The sequence below is a fragment of the Apodemus sylvaticus genome, chromosome 1 (assembly GCF_947179515.1).
Source record: "Apodemus sylvaticus chromosome 1, mApoSyl1.1, whole genome shotgun sequence".
NCBI lineage: Eukaryota > Metazoa > Chordata > Mammalia > Rodentia > Muridae > Apodemus > Apodemus sylvaticus.
In genome coordinates, this window is record NC_067472.1 from 14,371,035 (window position 1) to 14,385,593 (window position 14,559).

At 51.8% G+C, this 14,559-nt stretch overlaps 1 protein-coding gene across 9 annotated transcripts in view; it reads left to right on the forward strand.

The window, feature by feature from the left end:
* The window catches only part of Sh3pxd2a (SH3 and PX domains 2A), a 207,992-nt gene extending 194,300 nt beyond the window's left edge, over positions 1–13,692 (forward strand). For all 9 annotated transcript variants that reach the window (XM_052184220.1, XM_052184210.1, XM_052184178.1 and 6 more), the window contains 4 exons: positions 1,953–2,287; positions 3,320–3,369; positions 5,542–5,661; positions 6,338–13,692. In XM_052184220.1, coding sequence (XP_052040180.1) covers positions 1,953–2,287; positions 3,320–3,369; positions 5,542–5,661; positions 6,338–8,290 — 2,458 coding nt within the window. In that variant the 3' untranslated portion in view covers positions 8,291–13,692. The remainder of the gene's footprint in view (positions 1–1,952; positions 2,288–3,319; positions 3,370–5,541; positions 5,662–6,337) is intronic.
* The last annotated feature ends 867 nt before the right edge of the window (positions 13,693–14,559 follow it).

Consider the following 14,559-nt stretch of genomic DNA (forward strand, 5'->3'; position numbering starts at 1 on the left):
CCTATCGAATACTTCATTTTTAAGCCACAGCATTAAAAGGCTACATGTGTGCGCTCACCCCGTGAACTTGACCTGTCTGTCTGTCCAGCAGTGCCCTGACCCTCCCCCCTTAGGCGCTGGATGGCCACCCCCACCCCACTCTTTTTTAAATGTTGCTTTGTTTTGGGATCACAGGCGTGCACCCCTCTGCTTACTTCTGCAGTGCTAAGACTGAAACCCCACCTCTCCTCTTTATTGAGATAGGGGCATACTCTTTAGCCCAGGCTGGCCTAGAGCTTCAAAATCAAAAATAGAATTTCTTTTTTTTTTTAAATTCTTTGACATCTTTGTACATGTAAACACTATATTGGGTCATATCTACCCCAGCTCTCCCTCTCTGGCACCCCAACGCTTCTTCTTCCTCACCTCATGTCCTGTCCCTCCCACTGGGTTCAGTTAGTGCTGTAATGTTTATCGATCTTGCTGCCCTGATCTTACACAGGTAACCAGCTACCGTGAGTTCACAGGTACAGTAGCCTTGTCGCATTCAGAAAACAGCATGTCACGGCACACTCCCCCCTAACTCCCCCAACCCGGCTCTTACAGTCTCTCCACCCCCTGTTCCGTGATGCTCCCCGAAAGCCTTTTGTGGAAGGGGATGAATCATATTTCCCATCTGTGACAGAACATTCAGCCATCAATTATTCTTAGCATTACGATGGTTAAAACCAGTCTGTGTACTGAGTACTGACCTGGAACACAGAGAGAAGCTTTTCTGGCCTGAGGTTGAGGGTAGCACCGATTTATGTATATAAAAACAAGTATTTAGAAGGATGCTTAACGCAGTCTTGTCCGTTTAGCACAGCAGTTCTCAGTTTGTGGGTTTGACTCTTTGGGGGTCAGATGACCCTTTCACAGGGGTCACCTAAGACCATCAGAAAACACACATATTTACATCACAAGTCATAACAGTAGCAAAATTTCAGTTATGAAGTCGCAACAAAAATAACTTTATGGTTGGTGGGGGGGTGGTCAGCACATGAGGAACTTTATTAAGGGCTTGCAGCATTAGGAAGGCTGAGAACCGCTGATTCAGCAAGACGACAGTAGGTTCCCTCTGGGCCTATGGGTGGGCTTACAGAGTGGGCCATGAACCTCCTTCTATTGGGAAGGCCTCAGATCCAATCCCAAAGTAGTTCATTTCTAGATCTGGCCTAGAACTTCTAATCCTCCTGCCTCAGCCTTCTGACTGCTGAGATTTTAGGCATGTGCCACCACACTCAACCATCTTACGACCTCCTTTGTGACCTCCTGTCAGACACAGTCCTTCAGTGTCTGACCTTCTGGATCCATTTTAGCAGCTGTATCCCTGATTTTTTTAAAAGATTTATTTATTTGTTATGTATATGAGTACACCATTGCTCTCTTCAGACTCACCAGAAGAGGGCATCAGGTCCCATTACAGATGGCTGTGAGCCACCATGTGGGTGCTGGGATTTGAACTCAGGACCTCTGGAAGAGCAGTCAGTGCTCTTAACCGCTGAGCCATCTCTCCAGCCCTCATCCCTGTATCTTACAGGAGAAAGCTGGACAAGACAAGGCGTTGAGGATCATCACCCGCGCTCGCCTCTTTCCTCCCAGGCCACACTTCCGTCTCTATGGGGGTGTGGCTGTTCATATGGCATCCATACATAACTTTTCTCTAGAACTACCCTCAGGCCATCATGAGCACTACCTGTGGGCAGAACATTTACACGAACCCTAAGGCTAAGATCCTGCATTTGTGAGGACAATAGCTCAGTTCCCAGTATCTGACCCCAGCTCTGGTTTCCTCGGCAACAGCAGAGCTGCCAAACCTCTAGCAGAGCATTAGAGAGAAGGCTCGGCTAGGCAAGCTCAGGAGACCGACCTGCAAGTAGGAGGGGAAGCACGAACTGAGGGCTTTAATGATGGTGTGCTCCTTCCTCGCGCAGATACCTAGGCAAAGAGGGCTGGGCACCAGCGTCCTATCTGAAGAAGGCCAAGGATGACCTGCCAACCCGGAAGAAGAACCTGGCGGGTCCAGTGGAGATCATAGGGAACATCATGGAGATCAGCAACCTGCTGAACAAGAAGGCGTCTGGGGATAAGGAGGCTCCGGCTGAAGGCGAGGGACCCGAGGCCCCCATCACCAAGAAGGAGATCAGCTTACCCATCCTCTGCAATGCCTCCAGTGGCAGCGCCTTAGGCATCCCCGAGAGGACGGCATCCAAGCTGGCCCAGGGCTCCCCAGCCGTGGCCAGGATTGCCCCTCAGAGGGCCCAGATCAGTAAGCACCTGAAGGCCCCAGTTCCTCCCAAAGAGCTTCAGAGTGGATAGGCATAGGGGAGGCGGATCCAGGGGATACCTGGGACCTCCGTGACTTTTTCACCCCGAGCGGCAGCCTGGGTTCTGTCATCATGCTCTTGATGGTCCCAGGAGTGAAGAGGACCAGGGAGTGGCTGTGTCCCTGCAAGCCACTGCTCTGAAGATGTGCTGCTGGCGGGAGCAGGCTACTGCCCTCCCTCTCCCTAAGAACCAGGGACGGCTCTTTAGCAGAGTAAGACTCCAAGAGCAAGAAGTGGCATCTTATCTGGGTGATTGGCATATAGCTGATTTTACAAACCCACAAGCTCTCAGTCTGTGGTCCTCTGTGCAGGCTCGCCTTGTGGAGTGTGAGATGTGTTAGAGGCCTGGCAAGAAGGCCTCATGTGCAAAGGTGCTTGCCACTCAAGCCTAATCTGAACTGACCCCGGTTCTCACTTGTAGGTGAAAGGAGAGAGCTGGCTTCCTAACACTGTGGCACATGTGCCCATCCCCCACCTGCAGGTTGGCAGGGAGAGTTTCTATTTTGCCAACAATCGGGGGAAATGCTGTTTTGGCTTTTTTGTTTTGTTTTGTTTGATTTTTAAATATTTAGCTCTTAACTTTATTGTTAGGTCTCTGGTGCTTGGAGAAATCTTTTTTGGGGAGGACTTTTGTCCTACCTTGTGCTCCCTTCAGAGGACTTAGGACTAGTGAGCAAAAAAAGAGATGTGGTTCCTGCTTCTACTGAAAATTTGACAAATCCATGTGGCCTTTACCTTAAAAACTCTTTGCAGTATCTGTAGATTGGTATACATATCATTTTGGGGGTGGTGGATCCTTCCATCCCCAAAGTGGCGTAAAGGTCTCTTCACTCCTAGTGACTGAGAACACAGGGTCTGTCATCACTACAGGACCAAGCGTCAAGTTTCAAGGATCTGAGTGGATCCCACCCAGGGAAGGCAGGTGTAGGTACCGCTGTCCATTAGGATTCTTCAAGCTGTGGTTCTTCTTTCAGGCTCCCCAAACCTGAGGACAAGGCCGCCCCCACGCAGAGAATCCAGCCTGGTATGTGGACTGTCTCTCCAGCCATCCTCTGGGATTACTCCCAGAGCCCTCATTGCTACCTTTGAAACAGAGCCTGTGACCAGGGGTTTGTAGGGTCCTACTGGGGTTTCCATCTTTGTAGGGAACAGGGGCAGAAGCCTGCAGATCCCAGGGTTCCCTGGAGCATAGCTAGACAGTTTATAATCAGAAAAGCACCACACTCCAAGGCTAAATAAATCCATCCCAGCCACTCCACTGGCAGACATAAACATTTAGACTGGCCAGCAGGAGTGTCCAGTGGGGCATTGCCAAGGCTAGAAGTGGGGCTTCTGGCCACATTGGCCCAGAAGCCTTACAGCTTTCTCGGGATTGCCAGTGAGTATGGTAGGCTCCACAGCCTAAAGGGTAAAGGGTGGACTAGCTCGCCCACCAGGAAGGAGAGTGACTTGCAAGACCTGGCTCAGGGAGGGCTGACACTGCTGAGGTCCCTGGTTCTTGAATGGGTGTCTGGTAACCACCCTCTCGGGCAAGGAGCCTGGGGAACTTGGGGAACAGCCATATTGGTGACAAACTAAGAGTCCTGGAACACAGACCTGTCGTGGGATAGGGGAGCAGGGCAGAGGGCAGTGTGGTGCAGTTGAAGACAAGCTCCAGAGCTAGGATATAGCAGTGTGCTTGCTTAGCATGCCGAGGCCTTGGAGGCACCATCGCTAGCATCTGCGGGAGGGGGATATAGGAGCCTGGGATACATTCCATTTCTGACGCAGGAACAAAGAAAGACCTTTTGTATGTCACCTACCCCCCAAAGGTCTCAGTTTCCTTGTCTGATAGGTAAGAAGAGTACTGGCCACCTCTTAGGTCTGGCTGTGAAGGTGGGATGTGCTGTGGAACATATTTAGGACCGGAAGCCAGGTTTCCCTTTCCTATGTGAACTCCTGGATGTTAGGTGGTGGTAACTGGTACTCTGCCTGGGACACACCCCTAAATCATACCTGGCTGCATGTCACTCCCGTGGTGTTTGCCCATCCATGGGAACTGGGACCCTCCAAAGATTGGAAGATGTGGCCTCTGGCCATGAGTATTTTGTGGCCTCATCCCAATGAAATTTCTATCTCTCTTTTTTCTTTTTCTTTTTTTGGGGGGCCTTGGTTTTTGCAAGTGAACAATGAATTCTCCATCTCCCCCCTTTCTTTGAGCCCCAGCTAATTATTTTCAGGCAGACTTGACTTTGGCAAGAACAGAGTCATTCCTTCCACACTTAACAAACACAAGCTCGCCGAGGCAGGGATGCTGGTTCCAGTTAGACTCAGCTGACTCCCACCCTGTCAGGATACAGAAGGGGGTGAAGCGGGGCTAGCCTGTGCCAACTACCACGTGTAGCTGTGCTTCAGGCCCAGGGGCGGGGAAAGTTGACTGACTCACACATACCCACCCCTAAACCATCGATCCCTTACTCAGAGTGATCCAAACAGCTCAGCCTCGACTAGAAGACAGAGGAAGGGTAAAGAAAGAGACAGGGTTCCCGAGGTATTGGCCCCCCACTTTGTGGCTTTGTTAGTGGTTCCCGCAGTCTTTCTCTCCAGACCAGAATGTATTATATATCTCAGCAAACATCTTCACAACCCCAGTCTTCTGTTGTACAGAAGAGGAAACTGAGGCCCAGAACATCTGGGTCTTCTAGATCCTCCTCCCACACCACAGCTGCTCCCCACTCGCTTTTCCAGTTGCTCTATGTTGACCCCTTAGTATAGGAAGGACAAACATAAGAGGACAAAGTCCCGAGTACATCCTGTTGTAGTTTCAGCCCACCAGGCTGGCTGTCCATGTGGTCCGTACAAGCTGCCTCAGAGCAGCACCCAGTAGGTGCACAGAAGATGGCTGTTTAAAGAAAACAAAGTGGCATTCACAGATAATAGGTCAGATGTTCTAAACGTCCTGGAACAGCACTAGGAGAAAAGTTGTGTGCCAGCATACTGAAATGGCATTCTGTTCAGGGTACCAACGTGCTGACCCCCTCACAAAGACGCCTCCCCCAACCAGCTGCCCCCTATACATATACATCGCTGTCCTCTAATAGTGAGCCAGCCCATAGCTCAAACTAGTGTTATGTGAACCCTGGGTGCCACCTCCTGGGGACGGGGTGGGGGAAAGTCCTGGAGCATAAGTGACAGCTGCTGATTGTTTCTGCTTTAGGGGTTCCAGCTGCCAAAGCCGCCAGAGCCCCCTTCTGTTGAGGTAGAGTACTACACCATTGCTGAATTCCAGTCCTGCATTTCTGACGGGATCAGCTTTCGAGGTGGACAGAAGGCAGAGGTGAGCCTCCTTCAGGCCAAGGACCTGTGTTTCATATTTTATGTCTCCTTGGCAGGGTTTCTGAGGGTCAGGCAGGGAGGGTAACAGAAAAGAGCCTCACAGCCATGAGGACTTGCCTAGTCAGGGCCGCAAGCAGAGCTAAAGCCCACCACTTGGATTTCTGCCCCTCACTTGCTTGTCCCACAATGGCATCTCCCGAAACAGACGCAGGGTTGAGCACGAAGAGCCTCGAAATCAAGGGCTGGTGGGGGCACACGACAGAGCGGCTTGCTTCATGGGAAATGTTTTATTTGGGAGGGGACAACACATGCACATGCTCATGCGTGCACGCATAAACACCCACATGTGCACACATGCACGCACATACATGCACGTGGAGATCAGTCCACATGCCCCAAGAAATCTCTTACCTAATGAGGTTCTTGTGGCCACTTGAAGGATGTTCTGTGGGGATGATCTGATCTCAGGCTTGCACTTCGGTTTAATTCCTCTGCCTGTTCCCATTTTCCCCTGAGAGACCCTTTCAAGGGACAGCGGGCATGAGTGAGGACAGGAATGCAATAGGTCTTGGGCCACTTACTGAAGGACTCAGTGTTCTGGGTCTATAAAATAAGCTGGGACATCATAGGGACCCAGAGTCCCCTGCAATTCACTGGCCTGCCCCTCTGCCCCCCAGGTCATCGACAAGAACTCCGGTGGCTGGTGGTACGTGCAGATCGGGGAGAAGGAGGGCTGGGCACCAGCCTCGTACATCGATAAGCGTAAGAAGCCCAACCTCAGCCGCCGAACCAGCACTCTGACCCGGCCCAAGGTGCCACCCCCCGCGCCCCCCAGCAAGCCTAAGGAGACAGAGGAGAATCCTGCGGGGGCCTGTGAGAGCCAGGGCTCCCCACTGAAGGTTAAGTATGAAGAACCGGAGTATGATATCCCTGCCTTTGGCTTTGACTCGGAACCTGAGCTGAATGAGGAGCCCACGGAGGACAGAGGTTCAGGTGACAAGCGTCCCGCCCAGCCCCGAAGGGCCTCACCCGCCTCTTCCCTGCAACGGGCCCATTTCAAGGTGGGTGAGTCTTCTGAGGACGTGGCCCTGGAAGAGGAGACCATCTATGAGAATGAGGGCTTCAGGCCATTCACAGAAGACACCCTGTCTGCCAGAGGCTCCTCTGGGGACAGTGATTCCCCTGGGAGCTCCTCTCTGTCCCTCGCCATGAAAAACTCCCCCAAATCAGATTCTCCCAAATCCTCGTCACTCCTAAAGCTCAAGGCAGAGAAGAATGCCCAGGCAGAACTGGGGAAAAACCAGTCCAACATCTCCTTCTCCTCCTCCGTCACCATCAGCACCACCTGCTCTTCCTCTTCCTCCTCTTCCTCCTTGTCCAAGAACAGTGGTGACCTGAAGCCACGTTCTGCCTCAGATGCAGGCATTCGTGATACCCCCAAGGTCGGGACCAAGAAAGATCCTGATGTGAAGGCCGGGATGGCCTCCTGTGCCCGAGCCAAGCCCTCCGTCCGACCAAAGCCAGTCCTGAACCGAGCCGAGTCTCAAAGCCAGGAGAAGATGGACATCAGCTCCCTACGGCGCCAGCTGAGGCCCACAGGCCAGCTCCGGGGGGGCCTCAAGGGCTCTAGGAGTGAGGACTCAGAGCTGCCCCCCCAGACAGCTTCTGAGGGGTCCAGGCGAGGCTCTGCAGATATCATCCCTCTCCCAGCCACCACTCCCCCATGTGTCCCCAAGAAGGAATGGGAAGGGCAAGGTACCACCTACGTGACATGCAGTGCCTATCAGAAGGTCCAGGACTCTGAGATCAGCTTCCCTGCAGGTGCTGAGGTGCATGTCCTGGAGAAGGTAGAAAGTGGGTGGTGGTACGTGAGGTTTGGGGAGCTGGAGGGCTGGGCCCCCTCCCACTATTTGGTGCCTGAGGAGAACCAGCAACCTGACACAGCTAGCAGAGAGCCAGACACGGGAAAGAGTTCACAGAATGAGGGCAAGTCAGACAGCCTGGAAAAGATGGAGAAGCGCGTGCAGGCCCTCAACACCGTGAACCAGAGCAAGAGGGCCACCCCACCCATCCCCTCGAAGCCCCCTGGGGGCTTCGGCAAGACCTCAGCAGGCACTGTAGCGGTGAAGATGAGAAACGGTGTCCGGCAAGTGGCAGTCAGGCCCCAATCTGTGTTTGTGTCTCCGCCGCCCAAGGACAACAACCTGTCCTGTGCCCTTCGGAGGAATGAGTCATTAACGGCCACTGACAGCCTTAGAGGTGTCCGCAGGAACTCTTCCTTTAGTACTGCACGGTCAGCAGCCGCCGAGGCCAAGGGCCGCCTGGCAGAGCGGTCTGCCAGCCAGGGCTCGGAATCACCCCTGCTGCCTACCCAGCGCAATGGCATCCCTGTCTCCCCCGTGCGTCCTAAGCCCTTAGAGAAGTCTCAGTTTATCCACAATAACCTCAAGGACGTGTACATCTCTATTGCAGACTATGAGGGGGATGAAGAGACGGCTGGCTTCCAGGAGGGGGTGTCCATGGAGGTGCTAGAGAGGAACCCCAATGGCTGGTGGTATTGCCATATCCTGGATGAGGTGAAGCCCTTCAAGGGCTGGGTACCCTCCAACTACCTTGAGAAGAAGAACTAACAGCACAGGGTCCTTCCAGAGTCAGTGTGCTGCTGTGGCTGCCACTGGATGAACGGTGGTACGCCAAACACTGGGAAAGACAAGATTGGGAGGGGGGAGGGGCATGACCACATTGAACCCTGCAGAACATGTGACCCCCAATACACCCTCCAGCTGGATGGGAGGGTGTGATGGGCGTGCACACTTAGTAGGAGAAAGGGAATAGCAGTAATGTCCTGGGCCCGGGACCCCGCATGCACATTGCATGCAGATGGACCATTCGCCATTTAGCACAGGCCCTGTGGGGAAAGCCTAATTGTGCCTTGCTGCAGATCTGGAAAAGATGTCATGAGGTGTCCTGGGTCCTGCCCTGCTCAGCCACTTCCGTGGCTGGCTTCTTGCCTCTGGAAATCATCCTTGCGTTGCCCTAATGATGTGTTGGAGATTGTGTCGGTTTCTAGTCCTCCACCAGCCACTGGTGGGTGTCCTGGAGAGCCACCAGCTCTGGGGCTTGGCAATGTCTCCAAAGAGCTCAGCCCTTTCTGGGGCCAGGCCACAGCCTATGTTTGGCAGCTAAAAGAGTTCCCAGGTGCCAACAAGGACTGTGCCCTCTTACTGTGCTGACTTGGCCTGGCGAGGAGAGCCTGCCCTCCTCAGGGCGCATGGAGGACAGTGTAAAAGGTGACCTAGAGGATGCCAGGCTCCTCCTAATCTAGAGATCGCTTGAGGTTTCCCGGTAGGTAGCTCCTTTTGCATGTTTGGGAAAGGGTTATTGGTTGGAGGTCATATATCAGGCGTTTGGTTTGGGGTTTATTTTAGAAGTTGTTTGGGGGCCCGAGAGGCTCAGCCTCACATAGGAGACGGGGTAGTGGTGGGTGGGGTTTCCGTTGAATTCCATGGAGGGATGTTTTATTTGGATTTTGGTTTAATGTCTTTTGCCTTTTCATAAACCAGGTTGTTTGTTTGGGTTTCCGCTATGTACACAGTGCCCGAGTGTGGCACCTCAACAGGGAATTTGGGACTGGGTAAAGCCAAGTCCCTGGCTCGCGAAACAAAGTGTTCAGGTTCCTGCCCAAGAGGGAAAGAGGACATTGTTCTCCAACCTGGGCAGAAGGGACCCTGGCTGGGTCAGCCTGGAGCAGACACTGTCCACTGCCTGCTGGCAAGGTGCCCAAGAAGATGGAGGACTTTGAAGCCAGAAACCAACCCTATTTTCCTGAGGGGCAGTGCCCCGGTAACAGAGAAGCTAAAGGGTGGAGTGGAGACAGTCCTCTGTCTGCTTTGGGTTGTGAGTCAATGGTTGACATTTCAGAGGGGACCCTCCGGAGAGAAGCCCAGCAGTGTCCTTCCAGGACCCCCCTCATGCCAGGAGCGGATGCCATACGTGCCTTTGATTTGGGACAGATCCTGCCTCACAGCCTGTGGCTGAGCTGCCAGTGTCTCCCTTGACCAAGGGTTGCTGGTTCCAACAGACAAGGGAGGAAGAGTGCCCCTCCCCCTCCTCCCGGGCAGGTCTGCCTTCAGCTTCCAACCCCCAACCTCCTGGATCCCCAAGCCATGTTCCTCCCACGGGCGGGCGGGTGGGCAGATGCGACCCACTGGCCTCCTCTGTCAAAAGCCCGTGGTGGTGACATTGTTCTATTTCCTTTTCTGTGTTCATGAGTTTGTTTAAAATTGAAATTAGTTATTTTCTTCTGCTGGACAGTATTAAATAGAGCGGGGTTGAGTTAATCTGCTAGATTGCAGTACTAATGGTAGTGGTATAGTGTCTTCATGATAATATTTGTACTTATTTGAACAATAATGATAAAGAAGTGGTTCATTATTTCTTAATTAATGCACTTTAAATAAGGCGGAGTGGAAAGAAACCCGGAGAGCAAAGTGCATTACTTAAAGATGCAGTATATACTCTTCTCATTTTAAAACAGCACATATTTATTAAAAGAGGAAAAAATTAATTTATGACTATTTAAAATAAAATTTAAAGTAGAGTGGCCGTCAGGTGAGAGGACCTTCCACGTAGCTGTCTGTCTGCCAGGGGGAGGGCCCACAGCCCCACTCCTCAGATGTCTGCTCTGAGCCAGCTCCGTGACTAGTGTGTCCGCCCTCCAGGCACAGAGCATCTCAGTTGGACTGGACCACCGGGATCCCCAGAGCCAGCCTTTCCCACCTCCCCTGTTCGTGTCACATCCCAAAGACCCTCTCACATTCCCTCGTATCCTGAAATCATAGATCCTTAAAAAGTGGAACTTAGAGGGTGGGGGACCTTAGAGGCCACTCCATCCTATCCTTTCCTGTTACTTCAGCCCAAGGACAGGAAATGACTTTCCCCAAATTGCTGAACTAATGGCAGGTTCCTTCACTGCATTAATACTGTGTTCCTCTCTGCCCCTCTAGTTTATTGTGTGGTCATTGTGTTTACATTGTAACATCCAGCCCCAGGGATGGCTGGGAGTTGCTCAGGCATCTGGGAGAAGTGGGGAACGTTGCCACCTAGTGTCAAGACGTAGACTTGGGCAAGCAGTAGTACTAGCCGAGGTCCCTCACCACAACCCATCAGGGCACAGCATAAACCCTGCAAGCCCAAAGAATACTTGAAACAAGAAGGGTGCATGCCAGGCCTTCCCAGACATGGCCAAGGGATGCCAGGCCTTGTGTCCCTGGATCCTAGCCCTCCCCAGGCGAGAGGGCCTTTCCCTAGAGCTAATGAGCTGCTCTGGGAGACTGGACAGACCGCAGCCGCGCAGAGGAGGGCCTGGGGCTCTGACCCATCTGGAGGAAAACCAGATCGGACTCCAAGGAAAAAAGAAGTGGAATCTCAGAAATGTCCCAACCTAGTTTTCCATTCGTTACAATTGAAAATGTGAAATGACATTGTATTGCTGTATACTGCAACTTTAATCAGAATGAGCCCTTCTGAGGTCATTATTGAGGTTTATATAATGCCCGAAGATGTGTCACTTGGTGCTTTTTCTTTCAGTTTAAAGACCCTTTTCTTGAATCACAGGGGTGGAGGGGAAAGTCTTCAAACCTTATCCTTTGTCAGTAGCAGGCCTGGCTCCTCTGTGCTCTCACAGTCGGGGAGCAGGAGGAAGCTGGTAGTGGGGTATCCATCAGCAACAGGTTCCTGTTTGCCACCCCCAGGGCTCCCTTCACAAATGGGGTTCTGTCTGCAAAGGCCTCACCCTCTCACCCCAAGCCTGGCCCTAAGGGTTTCCCTTTTCACTCCTAATGGACGAAGGCATTATATAGAGCCCTCGTAGGCACTTTGAGATGTTAGAGACTATATTACTGGCATTATACCCTTTGCTTCCTCAGCAAGGCATGTTATGACGTCTATCATCTAAGGAAAAGAGACAAGGGAATTTCAGTCAAACGTTATTTTCATATGACTAGTACTTGCAGAGTAGATGTAGAGTTATTTAAGTTGTAGTGTTCTGTTTGTAGGAAGGGGTGGGGACCAGGTGAAATCACCCCGACTTTTCCTGGGTTTGACTAATATATAATTTCTTTCAGGCTACTTGTGTCCCCTGTTCCCTCCAAAGACTTTGCATTCTCAATGGAAAACGAAAACAATCTGAGACAGGAAAAGTGCAATATTACCAAGAGGGATTTGGGACAGTGGAGACCCTGTTGAGTCTGTCTGCAGAAAATAGGAGTAGTCACGGGAGGTAGCCACCAGAGGACAGCCCATCAGTGTTGTCCACCTAGATGGACGTGGCATGGTGCTCTGAACCTCCTGGGCCTGGTCCCCAGAGCAGAATGAGGACATCCACTCCCATTCTCCTGTTTTGCAGTCAGCTGCTCAGAGAGACCCCGCAGCCCCCTCACCCCAGCCTCCTGATGTGTGTGGGCTGTGAAGTTTTGGATGTGTGCTTCAGTCTTTCTAAAACTGTAAAACCTCAGTTCAGCTTGTGGACAGGAATCCTGGCCGTAAGCAAACTCATCTGGAGGGTAGGTGCTTTAAGCCCCGCTTGCCCAGTGAGAGCCAATTTCCACAGGCCTGCAGTAGGCCTGGGGCTGAGTCCTGGCAACCCGTTCATCTCAGAGACTTGAGCAGAAGGCGTGAGCCTGCCTCTGATGACAGGACCGCCCGGGGCAGGTGCGCGCTAGCATCCTTTCTCATGCAGCAAGGAAAGAGGCAGGAAAAGATGGCTTCTTGAGGGCAAGAAGCCAGCTCCAGGACTCGGCGCCCCAGGATAGCAAGCGTGGCCTTGTTGGTGTATCCCGTTTATATAGTACTGTAGGCCTGCTGCTCTGACCTTGTGTGAATTTCTATACAGATAGGGAGAGGGACCAGGCCCTTTGGAGTCTCTCCCTTAGAATAGATATGGCTGCATAGCTGATCATTAGAATATCCATGCAGCTCTCTGGAAAGACAACAGTCCACATCACTAACCAATTAAGATTCCCTCACTTTTTTGAGGGGAAAGAGAGAGAGAGAGACAGAGAGAGAGAGAGAGAGATTGAGTCTGTGTGTGTGAGATGGTGGTGGTGGTAATTTCCACAAGCATGGAAAGTCCATGAGTGTATATGTGTGTGTAAGAGAGAGAGAGAGAGAGAGAGAGAGAGAGAGAGAGAGACTGAGAGACTGGTGGTAATTTTCCACTTGAACTAATAGCATGGGGTTTCAGAAAATAAATACAGGACAGGCAGTCTCCATTGAACTAGTCCTTGGCATTGGGCAGGTCCCAAGGGACTCACAGCTTCTGGTGGCAGGTGTGTCATTCACACGATTCCGGCTGGAGAGTGCAATGTGTCTTTTAAATTTTGGGTTTTTTTTTTTTTTTTGTAATTATTTTATTATTTAGTTGGAAACTTCACACTGGTATTAACAGAGCTAACAGGAGCATCCCAGGCCATAATCCCAGGCACCAAGATGAAGACATGGAAGAAATACTGCTGTGTATGGAAGGGCTGAGGTGATTAAATTAGGGCACCCACCTGCATCCAACCCTTGGTATGAGTTATCTTTAGGGGTCCATGAACTGCTGGGTCAGTGTTTGTTTCTGAAGGACAGGCAGGCTGGCAGGTTGGGGGCTACTCATGGTGAGACTGTAGGACCTGCAGCTATCCACACAGCAGTGCCTCCCGTCTCCACAGCAAGTCTTAGATCGCTTCCTATGAGTGTGGAAGGCTCCTCACGACCATCTGAGTTGTTTTTTTTTTTTTTTTTTTTTTTTTTTTTTTTTTTTGGCTAAGTCCCATTTGAGGCAGTTTGATGGTCTCGTGTCCCTGCTGAGAGCCCACAATAGGGAGGACAGGTCAGTGACATTAGCACTGCTGGTCACTTCGTGGTGTGCACCAGGGTCCCCAGGCCACAGAGTAGCCACATGGTGCTTGTAGATTGAATGGAAGGCTCTTGTCAAAGCCTTGAACCCAACCTGGCTACAAGGGATTGGCATGTGACACCCCCTCCCCTGTCTAAATCTCAAGTGACCTTGACAGTCCCTTCCCTATTGCAATCCAAGAACCCCACTGCCTTAGAGTGGGGTCCCCGGTGCTGAAGGTCCCTGCCTTACTCCGGGTCTCATTCTGGACAATCGGCTGTGTCTTTGGAAGTGTGAGAGGATCGTGTTGGTGCGGACGGACGTACCTGGCATGTTGGAAAGCTAGCAGGAGGCATGTTGGCAAAAGGAGTGTGCATGTTTGGAACTACTGGGGCTTACCGTCCTTGCACGGGGTGGAAGTTCCCAGAGATGTCTTTTAGGCAGGTGTGGGAAGGCGGAAAGAGAGAGAGTTTGGAGGGAGCAGGAAGGACTCAGTTCTTGGTGATTGAAAGTGAGAGGTTTGCAGGGATTTTTTGTTACTTGCCAGCCAAGAGTCCAGCCAGAGAAAACTCGCTCACTGGGCCCAATCCAGGCTTCCAGTATCATTGTCTTAAAGAAGAGATGCTGCAAATCATAAGCCAATCTCTGGGTCTGGGGGCCCAGCCCCATCCCGGATCCCCCATAGTTTTTGCCCAGTGCATTTTGTCCAGTGCAGAGCTAGCCTGCCAAACCATACAAATTAGAGACCACTCACCATAATGGCCACACAGTAGGGATCCAACACCCCCACACTAGAACTTAGAAAGCCCAGGCATCTATTCAGGAGGCAGGTGACCTCATTTGGACATTTATTCCCAAGGCTCCAAGGAGCAGGTAAGCCTGCATGCCCTTCTACTGAGGCACACTGCTTTTGAGTTTACTCCAAAGGGTACATACACAGTTGCCATTCTTAGATTTACAACTTGTCTCCTGCAACAGAGGGCATGGGTGTCCCTACCAGTTTATTGAGAGGCCTGGAAG